The following is a 27792-nucleotide window of genomic DNA, read 5'->3' on the forward strand; positions in this document are numbered from 1 at the left end:
TCTGGAGTTTTGTATCTTGGGGTCAAAGCCTGTGGGAAAGGAATAACCCTGCTATGCTACCAACAAGCATTTGAAGTGTGTAGGATAAAAAGTGCTGTGTGAGGGGCTGCTGACAAGCATCTGGACTGACAGAGATGACCCTCTGCTGTTGACTTAACAGTTGACATTCTGCAGACTGAAAAGAGGTGACCAGTTCTCTGGGGATGGAAGAGTACAAAACATAACCAAAGATGAAAAGGAACTTTAGAAGCGCCTTGAGATCCTTTGAAATCCCTTTGTGCCAGGCTGTCTGCAAAATGCACAGTACAAGAGAGCCTCACGCAGGGCAGGTGTGTGGAATGGGAAGGAAAAGCAGGAAAAACAGCAGTTCCCTGACACCTCACAGGAATTCAGTGTCATAAGGAGAAACTGAATGCTAAGTCTTAGTCCCTGATCAGTGCTTTGTTACCTATTTCGTCATGACCTGCACAGGCCGATGCTTGTTTCCAGATATTGATTAGAAGGGTGCCAAAAAAATCCACTACAGGTGTTACTTTTGTTGTGAAAATATCAGCAGTTCAGTTAACTAGAGATAATTCCCCTGCTGCATGCTTTGGGGGCAGACATTCCCTCCCTCCTGGAAAAAACACCTCTCAAAACAATGGCTTAACAAAGTGCCTGCCTGCCTCCAAAGCTAGGCATGTCAGCCAAGTGCCAAGTGAGGAGAGGAGGCAGAGCCACTGTTTGAGAAGAGTGATGCCCATTCTTGAGCCCCCTAAAAATATAGGCCCCTTATATGGCAGGAAACTCAGTGCAAGTTGAAGCTGTCAGAGGTGATTTAATTCTTGCTGAGTGCTCTTTGACTCCTCTCTGAGTCCCAGAATGAAGCTGAGGTCAGGAACTCAGTGACTGCTGGCTGCCAGCCCTGTCACAGCTCTGGGAACAGCAGCTTATGTCTGTGTAATGCAGATCAATAATCTCACCATGGGACTGATTGCTTGTAGCCATGTGCTGGGACTCCCTATCTCCAGTGTTAGAGATTGAGATGAGGTACAATAACTGCATTGAAAGGGAAGATGTGCCTTTTGTCCAGTAATTAATATTTCCCTTCCATGTGCACTTCTACACAAAATGGGCTGGATTACCTCAGTTGAGCCAGAACATTCAAACTTGCTGATGACATTTCAAGCAATTGCAGCACTTGTTACATTAATGGCAAAATCTCCACGGCTTTTATGCCTCTCCCTTTTAGAGCTTAGGTTATCAGTGGTAACTCTATCCCCGATTATTTTTGGTAGAGTAGCTTTCACCCACCTTATATGCAAGCAATATGTTTGCTGTAGACATGGTGCTGCAGTCTAATCCTAGACCCATAATATAACAGAGTGAGGAAAGGACCAGTCACCTTTAGAGAAGCCTTCCTAGTTTATGCCAGCAAAGGTTTTGGGTCTGTAAAGACTGTTGTTCATCAAAATGTTGAAATTGCATATGATTACCTTAGATTGAAAAAATAGACATATAGTTTTTAAGCATTTTCCTGGAATTGGTACAGATATTTAAGTGGTTATTGGTCAGTAATAGAATTCTGATCATTTAAATATCTGAAGTAAATCAAAAGCTTTTTTTTCAGAAGCAGCAGCTCAGATGTTATAATTTTAAATGTTATAAATGTACCCACAGTAATGACTGTAACACCAGTTCCTTTATATACATAGAAATTAGCCATGATGATCAATATTAATCTTTATTGCCTTTGAATTGAAATAAATTTAGAAATTTATTAATATATGCTATTACATCACACTGATTCACAGATTTTGTGGCTAAAAAGGGATATTGTATCAGTTTATCTCATCTCTTGTACAGCATGTTGTACAGTTTCCTTATAGTAGTCCATTCAAATAAGTGTATCTCACACCTGGGTTTTAGGACCCATGTATTCTGCAATCTTTACCTATCTTTTTTTAGCAAGCCCCTCACAGGTAGCCAACAATTTGTTTCTCTCCATGTTCTGATTAGCTTATACCAAAATTGCTGCTTGCTATATTGACTCCGCCAAGGTGGTGGTTCCTTGCACACCTTTCATTTAAACTCAGAGGCAGGTGTACTTCACAATATAACGATCACAATATAATCTTGTTCAGTTTAACAATTTTTTCCTTTAGATACTGTCTTGGCAAGATAATGACTGATTTCAGTATAGCCAAAATTTAATCTTTTTTTTTTTAGTAGGTGATCAGTATTGTTATGCATCTGCATTCCCACAGTCAGGGCTTTCCATTAACAAAGCCAGTGAAGGCATTCAAAGGCTGCATGACTGCATCAACAAGTAACAGGGACTTTTCTCTCAGGCTTAGCTACACCAAAGTTTGTCATGTCATGTGGGCATAAAATATCTTAGCTATGAGTTGCAATTAGCCTCTTTAGTCACAACAACTGGCTAAAGAATCATAAATAAATTCAACTAGCTCTTGATATTGCGAGTATTTTATTATTTCAAATGTCCAGTCCTGTTATCACTGAGCTCAGACCCATCCACGAATTCATCCCCTGCCAATTTGCCATTTTCTTCTCCTATGTCTTTTCCATAAGCAGGACACATTTCACGTATGCAGGCTTGATTTTCAAGAACTTAAGCACATATACAACTTGCTAAAGCATGGCTTATTCTATCAACAGCATAGTGTGGAAATCACCTTCTTTTGGGGGTCCCTGTCACTCTCATTTGGCTTCTTGCAGCAACTTATCAGTTACTTTCTCTGTTATTTCATAGAGCTTCTTGCCATGTGTCTCTAGATAAGATGCAGTGACCACTAAATTTTCTGTAAGTTATAACAGAGTCAAAGAAAAGGGACCTGTTCTATTCCCACACTACATCCCAGACGGGTTATTAGTTGTCTGGTAACATTTATCTTGTGGAATTTTTTTTCCACTTAATTAAATTTCCTCAGTGTAACAAACCAGTATGATTTTTGCAATACTGATTGTAGTTTTTCTGAGGTTTTAGCATGGAGAAATGTATTCAGAACTTACTCTGTGTCTCCACTGGAAAGAGCTGTCTGCAGGAATTTGCGGTGCCCTTCTGACACTGTAATCCTAAGCAGCCCAGGGAAATTTAGGGAGAATCTCAGGATGGAAAAGTGCTGCTAGTTCTATTAAATCCTATTAAAGTGTCATAAATGGAAAAATGAAGTTTAAACAAGCCTTGGGGAAGCACTTTCAGAGAAAATCTGTTGTTTTATGTATCTTTATTTTTACCATTAAAGCTACTTTTGTTTTGCTGCAGACACGCATTGTGAAAATTGTCAGGAAAGAATAAGAAAATAGTAAAATGATTCAAGCCCAAATTAATGCCTTTATGGTTATAATTTCCTTTACTTCAGTTGATTTTTCCCTGGCAGAGCTTTAAGAAAAGTTCTATCTCACCAAATAACAGAATATCCATAGTGCAAAAACAAGCAGATATTTGCAAGGAGCCCCAAAATTTTGCTGATGAACTTCTGGTGTTTTGTTATAGGTATTTCTAGAATGGATGACATCTGATGTGATTTTGTAGATGCACACTAAGGGAACATACATACACACATACATATGTGTACATGTGGGCTCTTTAAATATCTGTCTCAGTAGGTAACAGTGGAATTTACTCCATTCGTTACTGATTCCCCTGGGGCTCTGGAATTTCAGGATCTGACATCTTCTGATAGAGAATTTCTAGTTGTGTTGTTTCAAATGCTGGTTTAAATAAAACAAACAAACAAAAAAATCATTACCAGCACTAATACAGCACATCATGATGGCAGGTTAAATATAGACAGGGACTACAGAGTCATTGTTTTCACTCCTGCTAAATAAGACAGTGCACTTAAAATGGAATGCCACTTGACCTTTTGTGTCTCATCAGTCTGTGGCTGTATTTAACCGATGCAGGGAGGAAACATTTTCCCCTGGAACTGTCCCCTGTTGATATGACGATCGCTGCTGCGGGGTCACGCCATGCACCAGAGGCAGAAGCCCAGCGCTCCAGAACGCACGAGCGATCCCGCAGCCGATGGAGGAGCTCTGTCCATGTCTCACAATGACTCACGCTCTCTTCTCAACTTCTCTCAGCTTGTGCTCTCTGCTGGCCAAATCAAACCGTCACCAGCGCTCAAACATTCAAAAATCACATACTTTGAAGTAGAAATTCTTGATGTGCAAAGCAAGAAGCAGATCTGCATTGTGGACAAGGTGAGTGTATTATTCCAGCATGCTGGGGATGTGCCTGGTTCACACAGTGCCAGTTCAGGGACTCTGTTTTCACTGTGTTGTGGTCTTACTCTGCAGTAGAAGTACTTTCATTCTTTGGGAGATACTCAGAACTTTGTTAGTCACAATTCTGGGCTGCTTTTCTCCAGGGTTTTTACAAATAATCCAGCACTGGTTTGTTTTAGACCTCCTGGTTGTTCTGTGGACTCTAGATCTGTCCTTAGGCTGTCTCTTGACAGTGTTTATTTCAGAGCATGAGACTGAAATGTCTGCTTCAAAGTGGATATTCAGTTTTAATACATTTGTAAACCTTACCATCTCAGTAATGCTGGTATCCACACACACTCAACTGCACACTACTTATTAGATTGGGCAGGAACGTGGCATTTTAAAAAAATTTTAAGTTTTAAACAAAGAGTCTTATCTAAAAGAGGTATTTTGAGATTTTGTTTGGTTAGTTTGTTTTAATAATGTGAGCAAAAATATAAACTACGGCCAAATTTTATAAGTAGGATGAGAGGACTAGGTGGGAATGAAGTTTACAGACCCACAAAAAACAGCTAAAAAAATGCTTCACAAATATTTGCATCACAGTTTTTGTGATTCATTTTGTGATTCTCAGCGGAAGAGCTGGTCTGTTGCATGCCATGAAAGTGGGAATCCTAATCTATTTAGACTATAGAATTTTTCAGTAACATAGTAGAGTTTTGAGACTTACTGTTTTGCTAGAATAGAAAAAAAATAAAAATAAAAAAATTCCCTTATCCTCACTGGCAACAGCTGGAACTGGTAGATAAGTTTGCTTCAAGCGTTTAATGCCTTTGAAATATGTAAGGTGGAATACTACCAGATTTCTAGTGTTCTTGATCATTTAAAGGGTGTTTTTGCAATTTGTATGCCTAGTTAAAGGTAAATGTCTCATTTGTTCATTCTTTATGAGGCAAAATATTTTTTATTTTTTTTTTAATCTAAACAAAGAGGAAATATGTACAAAATGGTCAAACAAATATGATGACTATTAATACCAGTTCTAATGGTAGTGTTCACATTATTTAATTTATTGAGTGATATTTACACAGTTAGGTTATCTACATACTATACTGAATTAGGTTTTGATCCAAAAAAAGACTGAGTCTGTTCTTTATCTTGAGCTTTCCTATAGTGTCATTAAAAGAAATATATGACAGAAACAGAGTAAGATAAAGAGCCACATTTCAGGAATCCTTCCATGATGCATGCTGTTGCAATGATAGCAGACCCGTGTTTTAATTTTTATTCTGAATTTTGATGAGCCTTAAGATTTTCTACACCTTATCCAAACCATGGACTCTGCCCCTGCAGTGGTGGAAAGAGAGACATGAGTGGTGATTGAGAAGTACTCTCCATATAGAGGTAAAATACACAAAAGGGAGCAATAACAACTGTAAACTGAAAGTCTCTGAGAAACAGGAATTTGTGTTCAATTTACATGGCCAGCACACCAAGGGATTGGTACAAGTACAGTACAAGGCTGAGATTTCCAAGACTGCCTAAAAATTTGTTTTCTGAATGCTCATTCACCTAGCTGTCTAGGTCCCTTTATTTGCTGTGATAGTCCCTTCCTAAGACAATCCTCAAAGTACTGAAGTTGAGTTCTTTACTTCCACGAACACTTGTTAGTATTGGTGAGCTTTGTTTCTGTTGGTTATTAGAGCAAAAAAGAGACTGTTTTACTGGATTATGCATAATTTTCTGTTTAATTAAATGTAACTGATACAGGCCCAACATGACCCTTCTAATGCCTCTTTTCTGTTTTTAAGATAATTATGATTAACTTTGTTTCCTGAGATTGCATGTAATTACTACTTGTCAAGATTTATAATAGGAAGAACAGGAACCATAGATTTTAAAATGTATGTGTTTGCACTCTTATTGCATATTGTTAGTAGTTCAGACTATTATGATTTAGCAAATACATTTCTAATATTCTCAGATTAATAAATCTAAAGGGACAAACAAATAATGGCAGAGAGAGCAACCTTTTCTTTCTCTACCTAATAGAAACTCAGGCAGAGTGATTCAATGATTAGTGCTATGTGGTTAAATACCAGTGGCTGCTTCCAGAGGTTCAGTTTCTATGAGACTGTGCATATGAATCCATTCAGATCAGTGGGAGCTCTATAAAGTCTGCAACATCATGATACATTTAGCTAGTTTTGCTTTTAGAAAGAAATAATTTCTTGTCCTTAATGCAGTGTCAGCGATTTAGAAAAGGTGTGTTTAGCTGTGTGATCTCAAGAAATCAATTGACATAAATAGGTTTTGAATCCAGCATAAGTAACTGTGAATTAATTCTCTATCTGTAAAATGAAAATAACATTATTTTCTTTGGCTTTCTTACCTGTCTTATAGTTTTGGGAAGGACCAGTCACTTACACTAAGTGAACTGAGTGGTTACTATGAGTTTTTGATCATCTTTAACATAAAGAAACAGAATAAATACATATTTGTCTGCTTTCTAAGCCCGCAAGACAAACTCACATCACACTGCAGGCTTTTCCACAGTCAGGAAAGGCAGAAAAAAATACTGAAAGGAAGCAGTAGGAGAGGAAAATCCCAGGCATTTTGTCCCATAGTCATCTCTTCAGGAGCTAGGTCTTGAAGAAAATTACCTAATCTTGCAAAACTTGAAGTAAATTCACAGGAGTCAGCAACACCGGCAGTTCACTTTGCACATTCACACTGTGAACATAAAATTCTTCATAGGAATATAATTTCTTTAATATTGTCAACCTGCTCTGGGGACTTTCTCTGCTATGGATATGGCATTATGCAAGTAGTTTGGTGCACACAACCTTTTCCAGGGAGTTACTTAAAGAATTTAAAAGAGAAATAATGAGTAATGTGAGATCTGTAGCCAGATGGGGGGTCAGTCTCTTCTCCCAGGCAACCAGCAGTAGGACAAGAGGGCAGGGTCTTAAGCTGTGCCAGGGGAGGTCTAGGTTGAATATTAGGAAAAAATTTTTTACAGAGAGAGTAATCAGACATTGGAATGGGCTGCCCAGGGAGGTGGTGGGTTCTCCGTCCCTGGAGGTTTGTAAGATGAGACTGGATGTGGCACTTAGTGCCATGGGCTAGTAACCACGGCGGTGTTGGAGCAAGGGTTGGACTTGATGATCTCAGAGGTCTTTTCCAACCCAGTCGATTCTATGATTCTGTAATCTTTCGCTCCACATTTGCTCTTGGCATAGAAATTAATTCTGAGGTGGTAGGCCATGGAGAAGAGGCTTCAGATTTTGGGGGATCAGGGCAGAGAAAGGAGGAATCAGCAGTCAAAGGCCTTACAAGAGCTGGTGCCTGAAAGCCACAATTAGGAATATTTAGCCAAGAAATTTGGCCCATATTTTGACAGTCAGTCAAGGAGTGATAAGGAACAGTTGGGTGTCTTGTGGGTCAGTCTTCAGTCTCTTCAACATTCATATCAATACTGCATTTTTAAAGATATTCTGTAGTTGAAACATGAGTCATAAAGGTTTCTTGCTCAATGAGTGAAAGGACTATTTAGGAAAGAATAAGTCTCTTCTTTGGCCAGTGTAAAACAGTAGGTGAGCCTAGATGATCACAAGTCCCTTTTCTTTCTCACAATTTATTAATTTCTATGGATGAAATTCCTGTCTCTGTGTAAAGAAGAGAGGGCAGGTAATTAGTGATTTCTTGTTAGAAATATTTTCAATGAAAAAAAGTCCTAAGATGTCTAAGGGTTTTGGCTTTTGTATTGCTTCCAAAAAAGCATAGAAAAAACCAGAACATGCAAAATTGATCAACTATTATAAATGAAAGAAAACAATTCCTTTTTGTATTTTTTAACAAATAATCTACTTTTTTTGCCAGCCACAATTTATGAAAAATACATACATTCTCAAAAACTGTTTTACTTGTGCATAGTTCCAAAAGGCTGATGTAGGTTGGTTTTAAAGTTATCGATGTGCAATGATTTGATTTATAAATGCTGTTAAGGCAACTCATAACTGGTTTTTTATAGCATTTATTGTATAATATTTTTTTCTTCAAATTAACTTGTAGTAAAATGTATTTTCCCACAAACATAGTGCCATGTAATTAACTTTGCATGAGTTGCTTTTAAGGCAGAAAGTGTTACACAATACAGTTTTTACAGAATAAATCACCTTTGGGGAAACCAGCAGAGAAAGCTTTTTCCCATCTAAAGCCTCAGAGCTCAGTATTTTTGTGCTATCCGATTTTGCAAGTTAAGCTGTAAACAGAGGTGCAAACTCAGGTTTTGGCTACTATGCAGTGACCCTTCTTTTCAGAAAACTTCTTAATTTCTACTGAAAAGAGCTTGCTTCCTAAGATGTTCAGGAAGAGCCTCCTTTCTTGGTGTGCTGCAAAGATGATGGAAACTACTTTCCTGCTGTTCCTTAAACCAGCTCTCCGTGCGCTACACAATGCCTTCTCCCGCTGAAATCTCTTTGTAAAACCCAGTTACTGATAGTTAAATGCTTATGGTTAGGAATATACACTGTAGGAACATTTAACTATATGTTTGTGCTTATAGACATGATGTGCAATGCCTCTAATGAAAGTCATGTGAACATTGTTATTTTAATTAGATTAAAAGACTATTGCATTGACACAGGCCTGTGCATCAACCCCATCACTTGTATATACACAACTCTTCTTGCACTTAAGTATAACACTGTGTGTATTATTATATCTTTGCCAAAGATTAATTAGGGCTTATTCTGACTACTCTGAAAGGCCTGTCTTTGTATGAAGGCGTTCACAAGCAATTTTTTGTTTGAAAAGCACCGAAAACAGTAGTGTCCTTGTATCTGCATACTGTGGCTTAACAATACAGTCAATTTACACTGGCATGTCAGCAAAGCAGAAATGGTATCTCTAGTATCAGAAATCTATTAGTCTGGCCTATGAGTTGCAGCTCTATCACAGAAAGTGAACAGCCGAGAAGAACAGTCATTGCTGGCCCTCTTTTGCATAGTCAGCTCTAGCAAATAAAAATAACTTCTCACATCATGACTTGGAGGTTAGAGATACCACATTCATTTGAGGTGAGCAAATGCAATCACTAAAGTAGGCAATGAAACTCTGCAAAGGAACTCTTTGCAGTACCAGAACATTGCCTCTAACATCAGACTTTCCTCATTAGCCTCATTATAAGGAAGCAAAGTAAAGAAGGCCTTTCCCAGGAGAGTTTAATATTTTCATTGCTTTTTTTTTAGTATTTTTATAATATTTCACTTCAGAGGATTATATATTCTTCCTTGTGGAGAACAAGCAGAATCTGTGAATATCCACAGCAGCCTCATTCCATGAGTAGGATTTTTATTATAATTTTTCTCATTCAAGCAATCTATCATTAGAGATGTCCTGCCTCTGATGTCAGAGATGCCCAACGGAACTGAATGACCAGCTGTGTCAAAGGAGGGGGTTTTCATAGTAAGACCACAAATAGGTGCTGCAATTCCCAGTGCTAGCAATTCCCACAGCAATATGGCTGACGGACCACAGACACAGTGCTAGCTGGACACAGGCTCCTTGCTGTGGAAGTCCTCTTTCTTACTTCCCTTTGGAAGGAGGATTTCATGGTGTCTTGTGCCTTTCACTGTATGTTTCCACAGCATCCAGCACAATGGGGATCTAGTCCCTGCTGGGAGGCACTGCAAAAAAATACATTACATTTACAAACTCGTTATAAAATCTGTGTGTTTTCTTGCTTGCAAAAATTGAATCTTATGCCTACCCCCCACTGCTGGAGGTGATGACAGTAGTATTTTCTTCCTCAGTTATCAGTTATACTTGGTAAAGTAGGTAAACATATTCAAATTCTGTAGTAGCAATGCATTACACTTATTTCTTCCCGCTCTACTAGAAATTCACATAATTTTAGTGTCAATATAGCTACAGATGGTTTCAGATGAGAAGAGACAGCTATTCATATTATTTTCTGCTTGCTCTTTGCTGTCATCATTCTTGTTTCAATATGGCTTTTTAAATGGAATACCTGAAGAAATGGCCTTTGATTTTCCTAGAAGAGAGAGACTGGGGAGAGGAGAAGCTGGTAACTTTAGGGTATTTAGCATTTTTAAAGGGATAATTTAAAGAATTACAGAAGCTGCAACAGAAATGATTTAGCTGATACTAATAGAAGTATAGAAGTGCCTTTAAATGACAAGTTTTATACGCCTCTTATTTTAGATAAAAAAGGTCTAAGCCTGGAGGAAGAAATAAAGAAACAAATATAATAAATAAAATAAATATTCCAAAATATTAAAGCTTGATTCAAATCAAAAAGAAGAGAGTCAGTTCTTGAGACACCAGTGGTGCTCCAGCTCTTCACAAATGTAAGCCATTCTAGTGAACAGTAAAAAACAGCTATGCTACCAGAGCAGTGAATATTGCCAAAATTGTATCTGTAGAGACAGATTCCCAGCCAGTGTGAAAATGTCCTCTTTCCCAACAGTTATGACATTTTACCCCAGCCGCACATTTGCCTTATTGCATCAAGGATAATTCATGGATTATTGCAAAATATGAATGTACTGGAGCAATGTAAGACCATAGGGAGCTGTAGGTGTTTTATTAGTCTAGTAGTTAACAGCACAACCCATGATGGAAAGTTAGGTGTATAATGGCATCTCATCTAGGCATTATTGTAGCATTAAAATACTCCTGCATATGATTTATTGGTCCATCAGAACATGCTTCAGGTTATTTCTGAATCAGACCTGTGATTCTTCACAAAATACCTGAGCCATGTAGTCATGGATCTATAAATATCTAGCAGTATATATTAATTCTATCTCTGTAATATACCTGCCTACATTTAAACAACTTTGGATTTTAAAAAGTCCTTAAAATGCAAGCTTTACTTTCTTAACAGCTACACTTCTTGTGCCTCAAAAGAACAAATTGTGTCAGTCTGACCATCAGAAGTACAGCCAACATCTCTTCATTGCACTTGGTATTGTGAAAAGTACTTGTATTTCTAACTGACCTAATGATGTCTACTTGTTCTCACATATCACCCTTGCTTCCCACTCCTTTCTGCCCCTTCTCAGCTTCCACCTTCTCTTCCTGGACTACAGGGGGTTTGCTGTCTCTCTGTCTTTCCCTGCCTGCTCTCCCCAACATAGTATGGGACCTACTGACCAAATTTAAATGCATCTGATAGAGGAAAGGAACCCCCAGGTTTTAAAAGATTACCTAGTTCCTGGTAGCAGGCAGCACAGGCAGCTCAGCCCTCAGGGCAACCAGCAAGTGCACGGCAGCAAAAAAGCCCCAGATTCTTCCCCAGTGGAAATGTCTTAGGAGACAGGGAAGAGATATGGGGCAGCTAGATAAACCTTTGAGATCCTTTATTAGTGGAAAGTAAGGCTTTATTAGCTCTGCCACTACTAGAACTACTTGTTTGCCAATGCATGTTCTTCTGTGAATTTTCTTTTTAACTGGTTGATCTTAGGGTTTGTTTTTGCCTTTTTTTTTTTTTTTTTCCATGCAGTTTCCCAAATAGATTGTCACCAATCTATGGTAAGCACTGGTTGAGTTTCTTGGGTGCACTTCTTGATTTTAAGTGTTAGCAGTCTGTGTAGATATAAAGAACCAACCACAAATATCTACAGCCATCTGATGGAAAAAGGAAGACAAATTCAAAGAGGTTCTACAGCTAAGCCATATACTTAATTTGTGCTAGAACTGGCAACCAAAATCCAAACAAAAATCTAAACCTCTCTATAAGCCTCACTTTTTATTCCTGAGAAATAAGGGTCAAAATTACTCTTTATTATTTTAATTATTTATATTTTATTTCATTTTATAAAATAAAATAAGTTATTTACAATAAAATAATATTTATTTAAAATTTTGTTTTATTATTTATATTTTGTATTACTTTTTTTTTGGTCAAATTATTATTTTTTAAATGCCCATCCCAAATGTTGTTTTCTCTGAAAATGACAGTGAAAAAAATGAGTCTTGAATTTTTATGAGGTAGAATTTGGGAAAGATTGCATTACAAATAAATTTTGAAGCATTTCAATCTGTTATGACACAATAAACATTTCAAGTGCAATTTATTTTCCAACTTAATAGTGCATTTATTTGCATATTATTTCCTATTGGGTTATTTTCAATGACATGAGAGCCATGTGTTATATTATTTTACACTATCATGATAGATGTGTCAGAAAATAATGCAAAAGTAATGAAAGTTCCATACAGATGAGAAATAAAAAGTAATGAAAATAACACAATAAAATGAATTTTCAGCATGTTTCTGAAGCAGGGGTTTTGTTTTTTTTAATTCCTATTCCATTTTAAAAATTTGAAGTCAACACAAATTTACACATCCAGAGTTTTGCCAGAACAATTCCATTTCCCTTGTAGAAAAGTGTTGTGACAGAGGTTTCCTGACTGGTTTCTGCTGTTAATCTGTTGAGGTGAATACAGCAACCTTACTCAGCTCCCCTTAACAAAAGGTCAAAAGGCATGGGGTAGAACCAATTCTAGTCAGATTTGCTCAGAAATAGGCAACCATGGTGAATTCTGTAAACAGAGGGATGGCCCACACACCTTCTGTCAGCTAATGGATTACATTCTCTTTACCTACACTTTCATCTTTAGCAGGGAGAGAGAAAGCTCTTTCTGGTGTCTGACACTTTTTCAGGAAGTTTCTTGCAAAGAAAGCGGTGGTTTTTTTTAATGTAAGTAACCAGCTAGCAGTACAAAAGCAATGAATCATCTTTAGAGACAAACTTGGCTAGTGTAAATTGACATGACAGCTCCCCACAAGCATGCGACTATGTGTATTCTTAGATAATTTGGCCCATAATCACTGGAAATATTAGTCAGTTGGATTATCTCATATGCCAAAGTTCATGTGACCAGATAATAATCTAGAAGATTGCTAAGTGATACAGCTCTCTACTTACGTATGTACTGGAAATTACTGGAGCTAAAACGGTAGTTCTGCATATCCCTGGTTTCTGCAAAGACTGGCTTGAGATCAGAGCCAGCTGTTTGGTAGGCATTTCACTGCAGTCTACCAACTAAAATACTGAATTCTATATAAAGCCTTTGTGTGGTTGCTGACAACACTTGTCTATATGTAGGTACTTCTATGTCATTTCCATGATGAGCTCGTTTATTTATATCTCTTTGGACATGACTGGCACACTGGTTCACCAAGATAACAAGAGAGCAGTGTGGGACATACCGAGGAAGGTTACAGTAAAACAATACCCAATTTTTAATAGTCTTTGAAAATTGACAAGAAAAAATAATCTGATCTAGAAGTCAAGTTCACAAAACATGGAGATCAATTAGAACAGGCGTTTTCCTGATGAACTTTCTGTGAAATGCTGCTGATTTCTAGTGGTACATCATGGTCTCAAGACAAGGACAGGGTGCAAAAGCAGGAAGTATTGTTGCGTGCTGAATTTAGAAAGTACCTGGCTTTCCCATTGGCTGGTTATCTGTTTTGCAGCCAGATTCTCAGCTGCAATAAGCTGATGTCACCCTTTTAGACAAATTTACCCTGGCTGAAGATGGGGTTGTGGTTAATGAGCAGCAGTAGTAGCAGAATTTCTGAATTTCTGCAATTATGGAAAATGATTTCCTGTTACAAAGTAGGTGACTCAGTAGTGCAGTAATACTGATATATCACAAGGAGGAAAAAATATTCAAAAGGAAACCTTGAATGAAAAATCACTTATTTGCTGAAATTCTATTATTCAAATTCTTATTGATATTCTGCTGACCTCTAACCCCTACAATAATTCTTTAGTGCAAGAACTGTGTGATACAATTACAAGCAGATCACCAGATTTGGCATAATTCCTTGACTTACACATGTGAAAGAGGTAGGAAAGTGGATAACTATCTGACTAGCTTGCACTCACAAAAGGCAGTATTAAGTTCCCTTAATATCTTCTACTTAGTGCTCTTCCTTAGGTCATAGCCCAAGATACTAATTTGGTATTTTAAATCTTAAAAAGAAATGTCATGCTTTGTGGATTGGTGCATAAAGGAAGAATAGAACTGGTAGGATGACCCAGAAGGTCCTTTCATTCTCGAATTCCTATAAAATCAAAAGTTGCCTCAAATGGGAAAGTGAGAGTATTTTTGCTATGAAGGTACAGGAAAAAGAGGATTTGAGGTTTTTAAATCATCCTTTTCTGAGTGAAAAGTGTAATCAATGCAACGCACAGCTGTAAAATCTGCATTTCTTCATAACATTTTCTTTTGAAGAAAAAGTAGTTTTGAACCTTATACATGATAGTAAACTTCCTAGAAACTAACTATATTTAAAATCTGATGTTAGACTACAAGTTAAGAAGTAGGGAAGGCAGGCTTGACCATTAGACTATAGAAGATATGTGCCAAGTAAGAGGTATTTTTATAGTGAAATCCATCTTGCTTTAAATAAGCTAAGGATGGTCTTTCACTCTGTTTTCCGTTTGCATATTTGAAAAGTGCTGAAATAGAGGAAAGGAAAGATTATAACACCTTCACAAATAATTCAAAAGAATGAAAGGAGTGTAAGACTAATAATTAGAGTGAAATATTCCAAGGTGTTTTATTCAGTTAGCACAAAGGGTAATAAGAGCAGATGCTTTTCCAGTCCTTACAATTCTTTAGCTTGTCTTGATGTACAGTGAAAAGAACAAAAGATAATTAATGGTCTACAAGGAGGAAAGTCTTAGTAATAAGCCGATGTCTCAGCATCCATCTTCACATTGATCAATATTAGAAACTATAACTTCACTGGTTGTTTTATGAGATCTTTAAAAAAGGACACAGAATTATCAAGATCATAAAAAAATATATTTCATTCTTTTGTGGCCTGTAGCCTCATTATTCTGCCTGGAAAAGGACACTGCAATTCTTCTATGTCATAGCCCATTCTGAAGAGGAAAGTATTTGTGTTATTTTTCAACCCATGATCTGTGTAGTTTATCTCAAGTGGAAGGGTCCTTCTCTAAGCCAGCTGGCTCGTAAAACAAATGTGTTCCTGCCCTCCTGGCTGGATGTGTGCTCCTTGCCTTCCCTGGGCACCCTCAGCCCGTTCAGTGTGGTGCCATGTGGATCTGCCAGCCTGTGACCAACCAAACAAGCACATTCTCTGGGCCCCAGCTGGCAAGATTTAAACTAGCTCTAGCCTAAAGCAGCTTGGATGTACTCAGGCACAGCAGTGCTCCTGCTAATGAGCTCTGCCTCTCTCACAGGTGTCACACAGAGCACGGTCCTCCCAGCTGCAGCTACATAGTTCAAGCGCCACCTTTGGAGGTAGGGGAGGTGGTGTGTGATGCTGTGGACACACTCACTGGTTCCTCTGCTGCAGCAGACCATTGTAAGCACAGATCCTGGCAGGCACTTTGTCACTTTTAAATACCTAAGGCATGTGAATGGTTTTACAGGTAGACCGAAAACACTATCTTAGAGAAATTTTTTTAGCAGCTAAAGTTAGGTGATGTGAAACCCATGGCTGACATAGGGAGCCATTTGGAGGGGAGAAAGCACTGAATGTCTCAGGATGAAAAAGGGAGAGGGATGTAAAGGTAGATTTGCTAAGAAGGGCTGGACTAGACATTTTGAACTGACTGAGAGCAGCTCTGCCCTAAGTCAGCACATACTCAGGAGTGCAGGAGATGGAGACCCTGCCTCTGTCTCAAGCAAACACTGTTCTGTAAGTGTGCTAAGCTTAACAGTTTTTTCAGCTTTCTTTGACTTAATCAGATAATCATCTCTCCAGAGCACAGGTTGGCCCTGGCTCCTCTTTCCCAGAACACATTATGGTGAGATGCTGATCTCCTCTAGAGATGCAGGCCCTGTAATAATGTAGATTATACTGTATTTGGAAAGATGTTTCATCCTCCATCACATTGGAAAAGACTCTCCCTGTCCTTCATCTGGCAATGCCAGCTCTGAATACCTGCAAACCTGCCCTGTGCTAGGGCACATGACAGATTCTGGTCTGCAGTCTTGTGCGCCATATAGCTGTTGCCAGCTAAAGGCACTTGTATCCATATCTGACAGATTCTGGGACCCAAGCCTCACAGGTGTGAGATTACAAGGTGTGAGAAAGCGATTTCAGACATTTTTAGAGATTTTGAGAACATAACTCCCCCATCTCTAGTATTCAAGTCCACAGAGGCTGTACACATTACGAGAAAAGGCACATGTAGACTGTGGGAGATGTGCTGTTCAAATGGATGTTGCAGGGAATGGCTTAAGTGCAACGAATACAGATAAAATTTTTTCTTTCCATTTTGAACCAAGAAAGGTAAGATAGTTTCTTCTGTTGTTCCCTTTAGCTAGGAAGAAGAGAGACCGAGCTGGCATCAGGAACTCCAAGGGCAATGTCTCCTTCCTGGCACAGTACTATTCAACACGATTCAGGTCAACACAAATGTCAGGGCCAGGGAAAGGGTAGTCCTTGCTTTCAAGGAGCCCAGCTCTTGATTTGGGTGGAGTTGGCATTGCTTGGCAGGCACATCAGAGAGACAAGTCAAGGTTTAAGTAGAGGTTCACTTACAGCAGTTTCTGCAAATAAGGACTTTTCCAATGCCCAATAAAACCCTCTGTAACCATGGAAAAGAAAGTGTTCTTATCTAAACCCAAAGGAAAAGCTAGAAAAAATCAGTACTTTACAACCTTTTAGCACAGGTGTCATTTTACAGCTTTAGATAATTCAAATCTGTATTGAGCTCCCTGTCTGTTCATATTATTACTGGAAACAAGTTGCCTTACTCATAAGTACTAATGGCACATATATTGTATATCTGTGTGGGGTGTCAAAATATGTAAGAGTAAACTTTTCTTTCTGTAGCGATTTGTTACTTCAGAGTCAGCAATTTTATTTTCTCACATCAGTATTTCTACAAACTCAGTCTCTTCCACAAAACAACCTATGCTAAGGTGCTGACTGATCTCTACTGGCAGAATTTCTTATGTTCTTCTCTATTCTTTTGCATGGTTATTGTCACAAATCACTAGTAAGTAAAACAGATAGACAGAAATATCAGTAAGCACATTTGGAAGAAGTGGGGCTATAAGCTAGATGGTGCCAAGATCCAAGCAAGGCTCAGTAAGTCAGTTAATGCTTAAGTGTATGAGTTCTAACTAATACAATGAAACAGGAACTGCATATCCCATAGAAATCTTTAGGTGGGCAGAGACAGATAAACTTCTGCAGAGCAGGACTGTTGGGTTCCTGTGTAACTGCCAAGAAGGCTATGCCAGGCAACTGCTGCATTCTGGTTAAACTGAGGGAAGCTGGGGATGGGGTGAGCCAGGTGCTGAGTGCCCAGACAGGGAAAATGGTGCTATGGCTGTTTCTCTACCTCAACCCAAAGAAATTCTGCTACTCCTCAAGGTTTTGCTATAAGTCACCACCACTTCATACTGGTATTAATCTATGCCACACAGGTGCCTAAAGTCTTCAGGGGAGAGGGTTTTCTGTATACTGCTGTGTGACTGCAGTGATGGAATCTCTTGCTAGAACCAAAGCAGATCCCCCTAGCTGACACAGTTCAATTTACTTCTCAGTCTCTGTGCTTAAATGAACAATACACAATTTAAATCAGGGTCAAGTTGTTGAAACCTTGATGTCACCTTCATCTCAAGCTCAACATAATACTTCCTGAAGTGTCCCACTGCCTTTCCTTGTAAATCTAAGTCTTTCACTCTGCTAAGTTGTGTTTCTCAGATACTTTGTACAAAGTATATTAAGAAATCAATATACATAATAAAATAGAGCCTAAAAGGCTTCCAGACTGCCATCTAATACTGTGACACCTGAATTGCGTCAGTGCACATGAACAACACCATGCAGCAGCAAACTCATTTCAGGCAGAAAGGACAGAGCCTGCCACCTTCCTACTGGCTTCCCAGGAAATCCATTTCATGTCTCTAGGAGATGGGCCTCACCATGCTTGAACTTAACTTTAAAGATAAACCCTTCAAGTTTTCTCACTGGTTTGATCTTGGGGGCAATTATTGCATCAAGTAGGACCAGAGGCTTTCCCTTGACCCTTGTGATTTTAACCTTCCATTGATCAAGCAGAGGTGGTCCAGGTAATGTGTAAGTCAAATGTGGACAATCCTTAATAAATTTCCTGATTTCTTTCAATTTTGCCAAAAGAACTTGCAGACAAATTAATTCATCTCTTCATTAGAGGAATGGAGAAGGGATCCCAGAGTGCAGAAGACAAGAAAATTAATCTGCATGCATTTCGCTTTCTTTTTCAGGTACCTCCAGCCTCTACCGTTCTTGACGTGAAACACAAATTTCACAAAGCATGTAAGTACTATGGCTAACAGGCTGGAGGCATGGTTAGAGGCCTTTCAGCTTGGAGAAATTGTCAAATTTATTTTTCATGAAATCTCACACAAAAGCTGAGACTGGCTTGACAGCTCCAGTACTAAATAAGAACAGTGTTTGAACTAAGGTTCTACTGTAGCTATCGCAAATGTGAGAGTGGAAGGAGGGGCAGTAGTTTTCTGTCTTCCTTTTAACATTACATAGTGCCAATCCAAGGCCATAACTGTATTTGTTCTTCCAGTGTTATGTTAGATAAACTTCATTAACATTAGACTGCTCCAAGCTGGCCATAAATAGACCATGTAGACCAAAAAACTACTTGGACAAACTTCATAGGTGGGCCTACAAGAATCTTGTGAGGTTCAACAAGTCCAAGTGCAAGATGCTGCTTCTGGGTCAGGGCAATCCCAGAAATGAGTACAGGCTGGGAGAAGAAGTCACCGAGAGCAGCCCTATGGAGAAGAACTTGGGGATTCTCGTGAATGAAAAATTGAAAATGAGCTGGCAATGTGGGTTCGCAGCCCAGAAGGCCAATCATATCCTGTGCTGCATCAAAAGAGGAGTGGCCAACAGGTTGAAGGAGGTGATTCTGCACCTCTAGTCTACCCTCATGAGTTCCCCCCTGGAGTACAAGAAAGACGTGGACCTGTTGGAGCAGGAAATTATCTGAGGGCTGGAGCACCTCTGCTGTGAAGACAGGCTGAGAGAGCTGGGCTTGTTCAGCCTGGAGAAGAGAAGGCTCTGGGAGACCTCACTGCAGCCTTCCAGTACCTAAAGGGGGCTTACAAAGAAGAGGGAGACTGACTTTTTACTTGGGCAGATAGTGACAGGATATGGGGAAAAAATTTTAAACCTAAAGAGTAGGTATTTCAGTTAGAGATATGGAAGAAATTATCTACTGTGAGGATGTCCCATCCCTGGAAGTGTTCAAGGCCAGGTTGGATGGGACCCTGAGCATCCTGATCTAATGGGTGGCATCTTAGATGCTGAGCTTTCATTATTTTGACAAAAAAGTGTTTATTTAACTAAAGGCTAGATGCCTTTTGCAAAAAAAAAAAAAAGTTGTCAGTCACTAAGCTCTTGAATTCAGAGTAGCATAAGTAGAAGAAGAATTATGCTTCTACTCTGTCCTTAGAATTTTATAAAACACTAAAGCTCGAGGCTTCTGTGGTCACACACAGATTCAATCGAAGAAGCAAAATGCTGTTGACCTGACTGTTTTAAAATTACTAATTTTCACTGCCTGTAAGGACTTGTAAAACACAAAATGGCAAAAGTTCAAAAACTGCACTGCTGAGTACAAAAAGATGGAGTGCATGTGTTTTAATATTTCAATAAGGGTATGTCCTCCCATCAGTTTGTGAAATGCAGTGCATTTCTGCCTAGAATCTCTTAAATCAACTGCAACTGGATTTATATTGATGCAGTTTAAATCAGTTGAAGAACACTGGCATAGAGGTTTATGCCAATACAACTGCAATGAGATTTTTAATGGATTTGGGCTAAAATGGTGCAAGTCTGTGTATAAGCCATTTTAATGGTGCCTATTTTGATATTAGGAGGTATCTTACTTCTCAAGTACCCCCAGTGATGTCAGTGGAGCTACTGTCAAGGAAGACAGCATACAACAAAGCATAGTACACACTGTGAACCAAACCCTCTGACAGTACAGCATTTTACAGCACATGGAAAGGCTGGCATGTGCCTTCAGTGCTTTTTCAGGCCTCAGTTTTTCATGTCAATTCCTCCCATTCCCAGGAGTACACCACAGCAGTGTCCTGTGTCCTTTCTTCTTATTTCAGCTCATTGCTTTGATCTCTCTTTTCCAGTTCATGACTTACGGATGTTGTTGTCTCATGAGGTTTCCCCCCCTCCCTCCCCCTCCCTTCCTCCTTTCCCAATTGCAAAGACCAAATCTTCACTTTTTTCTCTTTGCATAGTCTGGAGGATGACAGCTAATAGCATATAGTTCTTTTAGGCAAGAGCTGAGAAGGGACTGAAGCTGATCTGTGGATGCCTTTGGTTACCATGCTATTTTGTACTAGCTCATGCATTCATTTCTGTCATTTTGTGTGTGCCAGACTCACATGTTCCCCTATAATCCCTCGTTAAAACACACTCCTACGCACACCCCATTACAGTCTCCCTGTCTTCATACGTTCTCCTTTGATCACCCATGCAATTAAGCTTTCTCCTCAGCTGGTGTCTTGTCAGCCCTTCAATGAGAGGAACCCCTGTGCAGCAATTTCACAAGCATTCTCTCTGTCACAGAGCAGGTTTTGCTGCCTGATTCAAGAAAGGAGGATAAAGACCACATTATGAATTGCAGCACAGGAGGCTATTAAACATTAAAATAAAAGAAATGAGATGCAAGTGACACGTGCCATCTTACTGCTAAGTAATATCTAAGTCAGTCAAATATTAGTTTGGATCTGTGTTTATGCAAAAGGCAGAATATGGATTTAGAAATCCGGGAACAAATACTGAAACACTTCTCAGCCCTCACTTCAGCAAAACTGTCTCTACTGAAGCAAAGCCTCACCCTGTGCTTTCTGTAGCATTGAGTTCAGGGGGGCAATCCCAGTTTTATCACTGTAGATTGAGGGATCTTAGTGAAGAATAACCATTTAAGATGGCCATTTCCACAGGAATTCAAAGGCTTTGCCCAGACTGAAGATGGCTGCTTTGAAACATCCCCTGGTTGCCGTAGCTGCTGCCCCTGGGAGGGACTGGCAGCACCAACCAGGGTCAGCCCAGAACAGTAGTTTCCCTGTTGCAGCCCTCCAGCCATCAGCTCTACAGGGGCTTTCTGTAACAGATGTTAGAGCAAGGCTGTCACACTTAATAGCAAACATCACACCTGCCCACCATGAATCTGTCTAATCCTTTTGAAACATATCTGCAGTTTTGACCTGAGCAAAATCCTCTGGGAGGGAGTTCCACAGTATAAGTATGTTGTGGACAAATGTCTACACTTCTACAACTTGATATTTTCTGCCTGAAATTGAGTGGCAGCTGAGTGTCTGGGTGTCACTGGCCATGGTGCTGTATTGTCTAAGGCATGGTCAAAGAAGCCTCAATCAAATTGATGCTGTGCTGTAGGTGACTTTTCTAGTATTTTCCTCATTCCTTTGTCTAGCTGGCAGAGGTGGAACTAAGCCAAAAACTAAGTGTATAAGAAGGAAGTCTCTTGACCCATTTTCTCAGTTGCTTATAATGAGTTAGGTACCTGGCATTTTCTTTATCTATACAGATTATATTATCAGTGGAGAAAGAAATATCTTGTAGGCTAAACTTCCTGGGCTCTTGTCCTTGGCAATAACTTTTCACCTTTAATTTATTTTTATCTTTGCAAAATGTATTGGACTGCTGTGGGAGGAAATCTTACAGATAGAAAATGAAAAACTGTAATAATAATGCTAATTCATGTATCACATAACTAAAATAAAATACCTCTAGAACAGGTAATATAGCAGAGTCAGTGATCATTAAATATTTTCAAGGTTACTGCATGGAACTTGCTGAAAAATCTCTTGAAAGAAGAGGAAAAGTGGAAAGGAGAGGGGGAAATAAGACCTCAGCAGTACTGTAACAAACTTATGGAGGCAACCTCTTGCACAAGGGGGACAGCACAACTAGAACTGTTCTGAAGCCAGAAGAGTGAGCGTAGGGAACCAAAAATTGCCTTCTAGGCAGAAGGAGCAGGTAGGGAATGGAGGAAGCCTGGTGATGAGTGGAAGGAAAAAGGGAAGTTGGAGAGAACTGAAAACATAATGAGTATCCTAGCCTACAGAGGGGAATGAGGTGCTCAAGGAATAAGGAACAACTCAAACTGCCAGCTGTCCCAATAAAATACTAACTCCTAACCATTTAGCTCCAAAATTGCAGGCACTTCCATCTAAGATAACAGATGCTGCACAGAGCATTTAAAATAAGCAATATGAATGAAAAGTAAATCACTAAGACAGAAATTGTCAGTAGATGGCACTCAAGAATAAACAGCATAATTTCTGGACAATATGAAATTTTAGAATCCTGCTACACCATCTTACAACTGCTCCTTATAAGTATTTCTACAGTGATCCTAGGAGCTATGTTCCTGAGAAAGCTGCTGAGATATTTTCTGTTGTTTTTCTCTAGAGAGAGGACAAGAAAAAAAACCCGCAATTCCTTCATGATGGGATGAGTCTCTCTTTTAGCCTCCTCCTTATAGGCTGCAGGGCAGTGTGTTAGGATTTATCTGCCAGGTTTTACCTATTGCTCTCATCCTGCATGTTCCCCAGAAGCCGTGGGAGAACAGGCAGCCCTGAAAATTTCTTCACTGCAGACATCCTGGTCAGAGCATTTCCCATCTGACTGCCTGCACAAAAGCAGCATCAGAGGGTCCTGTGCAGGCCCTTCCAACATGCCATTTCACTAAGTGCATCAAATACTATCAGTGACTTCCAAATGCTCGAATAAGATGTTTATTGCCTAATGTGAGGAGATACCATATCAGAGGGCAAACATGAGCAGAAGTACCACATCATACAATTCTTCTCCATCTGTATGGGAGGCCTGTGCACATTCTCCCTCCTTCCCTTTTCAAAATGATCTGTTACTGCCTTGAGCTTGCTTCTGCCCCCAGTAGCCTGTCAGCAGTGCTCAGCTCAGGCAGTGCTCAACAGCTGGAGGGAGAGTTAAAACCAACAGGTTCTTGTTCACCCAAAACCCTGAAGCAGATCTTCAAAACACAGAACAAGAGGAGTCAAGCTGACATGGGGAAGAGGAAGGAGAAGAATCTCTCATTGCTTAGATATCACAAGGCAAGCCTTGTGAGTGGAGCTTTAGGCAAATGAGGTACTAAAATTATTTAGTGGAGGAGGTCCTCTTTCTTTTCTCCTTTTCAGAAAGTCTGCTAAGGGTTTTCATACTCTGAATCTGCAACTTTCCTGCTTGTAATGACATCTGAGAGCTAGTAGCATAAGTAAGGAATAACTCTGTATTTTGCCTAAACACAAGAGTGGGATGCAGAGCTGTTGCTGCAAAGGATGACTGTTTGTACTGCATCACATAATTCCCTTCTAGAGGCTGGCTGTGATGTTAAACTGCAAGGCTCAGAGAGGTGAGAAAGGATGCTGTGGGGATTAGTCATTAAGAGCAGTACCAGGGCGAACGGTGACTGCTAAGCCAGTGGCTTGCCTGCTGGCTCTGTATAATCAGGACTGTCTGATAACACAGTCTTGCTGAGAATCTGCAGTTCCTCTGATTTCTCCACACTGTCTATTACAGCTGGATTCTCAGGTTGCAGAAAGTTAATGAAATCTGTCAATTTTGATGCCTGGAGAGACTCATGTGCCTGGTGAATACATCTGCTGGGACTCAGAGAAGCTGAATTATGCTATTTATGGCTCTACAAAGTTGACTTCACAGTCTTGGCCTGTCAATCAACCATGTGTCTCACAAATCAAAGAGATCCAAATAAGTTATATCTAGGGCATAGAGCCTTTCAGAGGGATCTTTCTTTTGCCCTATATTAGGAGATCAGGCTTAGAAAAAGTCAAAATTTTTGAAAAAGGCCACAGTCTGATCCCACCATGAATTGCCTTGAGCTGGATGCACTCCCTGGACAGAAAGGCAGCTACTAAGTCTATGGCTTTTATCAGATCTCAAACTCCTTCCTCCCTAATTGTGTCCTAAGCAGTTCACACTAGCCCAGAATCCATATACGAATGAGTTTTTGAAGGGATAGACAATATCCTGCTGTGCAGGCGTCTGACTGCAGAGCTCATAGGCCCAGCATTACGTCCCCAGTGCAGATTCACAGAGCATGTTGGGCTGGCAGTCACATCTAACTATTGTTTTTATTAAATTCTCCCCTCTCTGCATTCATAACAACTCAATTGGAAATTACAATGAAGGCAAATCACTGGGGATGGGCAGTTATTACAAATGGGCACTAAGAACTACAGTGATTTCATCAGGGTAAATTGCTCATTCATCTGTGTTGGCTTTGTAAATGGAAATTACTAGATTAGGAGGAAACATGGTATTTGTTTCATCTTGTATTTATAAGTTATTTTTCTTTTGTCTTAGTCACACAGCCGATATCAGTATAACATCAGTTTATGATGAATTTCAGTGATGAATGATGAATGATGGAATTCTAAGATCTTTTTACCTCTCTATGCCTGTCAACACAACTCAGTTTATTAGAAACTCATTGAATTTCTTGTTACTGCCACAGTGAGGCTTGTACATACTTAAATTCTTTACTTTTTGCTTCACAAAGCACAAAGTAAGCAACAGATCCTTCCACAAAACTCAAACCAGTTGCTACCATCTTCCTCCCAGCTCACAGTCAGAGATCTAATCCGTGAGTAAATTGCTTCCTTGCCTCTGCAGCACGTGCCTGTCAGAACAGACACTAAATTCTTGCTTTGGCATGGTGCTTTAGCCACAGGGCCAGCCTGTCTGGTAGCCTTCATTTCTGATCTGTGCAGGAACAAGCATCAGGAGGATGACCTCCTCTCAGCCTATTTGTGACATATCTGTGCAAATCTTTCTATACAAAATACAGGAGTCTGTCTGTTGGTACAGATTTGTGTGACTTGAATTTCTGGCTTAGCTGTCAAAATAACCAAAGCACTCCCGTGAAAGCTGGGAATACTTTCACCTCTTTTCTAACAGCCAGTCAGGAAATGAGAATGGCATCATTGACCTAACACTGTTAAAAGGAAGGAGAAGCCAAACTGAATTAGCCTAATGATTTTCATCTTCAAAGTGAATGAAACTTTACCTTAGACACCACATCCACTCCACCCCACCCCCATACCCCATTCTGTTTTGGAGTTACAGAAACACAATCCTGGCCATTTTTCAAAAGGGGAAGAAAATGCATGGATATGCCCTCCAGAAGGTTCTGTGCACTTCACAGACAGTATTTTGCATCCTGAGCCGTGGTCAAAACCCGCCAATTCAAACCGTGCATCTCTTGTTGACACTGCTACGGCCCAGAATTTTCATTTGGACATTTCTAGCTGGGGTGCTAAGATAATAATAGTGAGAGCAAGCACCAGACTAGGCATCTACAGTTTGCTTCTCTGCTGAGCGCTTGAATCTCATTGTAAGTTGTGGAGGAAGAGATATTAAAGTAGTCTGAAAAGCATCTGATCAGATATCCCTGAAGTTTTGCTCTTTGAAATTTACATGTGGTTACAAAGAATATTTTCATTATGTATTGAATTAGGAAAGTATGGTTGAGGTTTGGCTCACCCAGTTGGTTTAGAAGCAGGGCACATAGGACCTTAAGGAAGACTTTTAGAGTCAGATTTTTAAAGCATTCTGGTCGTCTAAAGATAACAGTAAAAGCCAAAAGGCTACCTGGGATTTTGAAGTCTCCTGATTCACACTGAAATGAATGTGATGTTTAAGACTTAGGTCTTTAAGACTTGACCAATGGGAGTCATGCTATTGACTGGGGTGAGTTGTGTGTTAGATACTTTCTCCCTTTCGAGCTTCATTTTCTCATCTATAACATTAGAATAATTAACCTTCCTTTCATCCATCTTGGGATCTATTGTCTGTTTTGCCTGTTTTGCCTGTGATCCTGTAAGAAGCATTTGGGACAAAGAATGACCTAAATATATGTTTAATGACCTATTGAACCAGAGGAAGTAAGGTGTCTAAAACACAAAAGCCAGGCTATCCATTAAATGCTTATAAGGTGACCTTCAGAAAAAGAGCAACATTTAAAACAGCAATGGAAAAAATGAAGATCAACTAAAAAACTTAATTGGAAATGCACATTATTTCTCTTTTTTTGGCAGCTTCTGCATCCGATGTTATTGCATTTCATTAACAGGATTACAGATATCATTTCAGATGACTAACATAATAAAAGAAAAGGCAGCTAATCTATTGAGATGTAGCTTGAAGCAGAACTGTCCCTTTCTGCTCTCTGGGATATTGTCCCCAGCTGAGATTTAAAGGGCTCTAACAATGCATCACAAATGACATCCTATGTAAACAACTGGAGAACAAATGTGAGATGCTATTTAAATGCCTCATTAAGAAAAGGAAATTTCATAGCTAGATTCTTTGCTTTTCTTGCCTTAGGATTAATTGACAGATCTAGATGAAAAACAGCAAAGTTTGTTTACCAGAATTGACTATTATTATTTACAATGTGTCTTATTAGTGCCTGTGGCTCAACTGAGAAAACTACAGTAGAAGACCCTATAGAAGTAATCCAGGCCCTAGAGAATATCCAGACTCAGAAATTAAATGAGGAATTAAAGCCTAGTGAACTGTCATTAGAAGATGTCAAGATAGTTTTGGTTTTTAAACAGCTCCTACATCAATTGAAACTCGGGTATTACATTTTTGGTCTGAAGAACAGATTGAGTTCCAGTGTTAACCTAATGTTCACCACCAGATTCGTGTGGGCCTAATGTTCATTCAAAGAACTCAAGATACTAAAAGCCTCAATGGGCCTTCATTAGTGTGAAAAGAATCTCATGTCCATTAATAAGACAGGTGTCTGTTGATTATGGCAGGGTCAAGATCACTTCAGGCTTTAAACGTGCTCTGCATCTACATCAGGTTTTTCACAGGAGTCCCTGTGCTTTTGAACACCTGAGTTGGGCAGATGGCTTTACTGAAAGGTCCAACAGCTTCTCTTAGGAGGAGATGCATGGAATGGGTCTACATGAAATGTCCCAGGACTTCTTGTGAAAGACAGTCAACAGGCATTGGATAACAGAAGAGGAAGTAAATCTCCCTTGCCAAAATGAGAGGAACCTACTTCCTTCTTGAAAAACCCTGGGAGAACTTGAGAAAAAAAATTACAAGGCTCATGGTGTCAATTCTAGACAGGTTAGGTAAGAGGCAGCAGCTTCAGCTTCTAAGTTCAGACTTCCCCCCAGGTCTTCTCTGCCTCATGCCTTCCCTGGCTGTGCTTCTGCAGTCCCTGGCTTCCTCAGGACCAAGAGATGTGACATAACAAGTAGCTGCAGTTCTGGGGTCAGGGTCAGGTGAGCAGGACAAGAGCAAGGGAGGCTATTCAGGCCTGAATGTGAAGGATGTCAACCTGTGATGGTGATTTGTTTTGCATTTGTTTACATGTGAGCTCTCTCTCACATTTGTAGCCTGTTTATTTATTTATCTTTCTATTTGGACATGAAGGGAAAGAAACACTCAGAACAACCAAAATAAGAAAGCTTTTCAACAAAACTTGGTATTTG

General features: G+C 39.5%; 1 protein-coding gene across 2 annotated transcripts in view; it reads left to right on the forward strand.

Moving 5' to 3' along the window:
- The first annotated feature begins 3934 nt into the window (after nucleotides 1–3934).
- Nucleotides 3935–27792, forward strand: part of TECRL (trans-2,3-enoyl-CoA reductase like) — a 62525-nt gene continuing 38667 nt past the window's right edge. The window contains exons 1-2 of one of the 2 annotated variants that reach the window (XM_018084211.2): nucleotides 3935–4209; nucleotides 18496–18547. In XM_018084211.2, coding sequence (XP_017939700.1) covers nucleotides 3976–4209; nucleotides 18496–18547 — 286 coding nt within the window. In that variant the 5' untranslated portion in view covers nucleotides 3935–3975. The remainder of the gene's footprint in view (nucleotides 4210–18495; nucleotides 18548–27792) is intronic. The other variant, XM_029963119.1, reaches the window with a different exon arrangement.

This window comes from Manacus vitellinus, unplaced genomic scaffold, assembly GCF_001715985.3.
Source record: "Manacus vitellinus isolate BGI_N305 unplaced genomic scaffold, ASM171598v3 scaffold_0_pilon, whole genome shotgun sequence".
NCBI classification, from domain to species: Eukaryota; Metazoa; Chordata; class Aves; order Passeriformes; family Pipridae; genus Manacus; species Manacus vitellinus.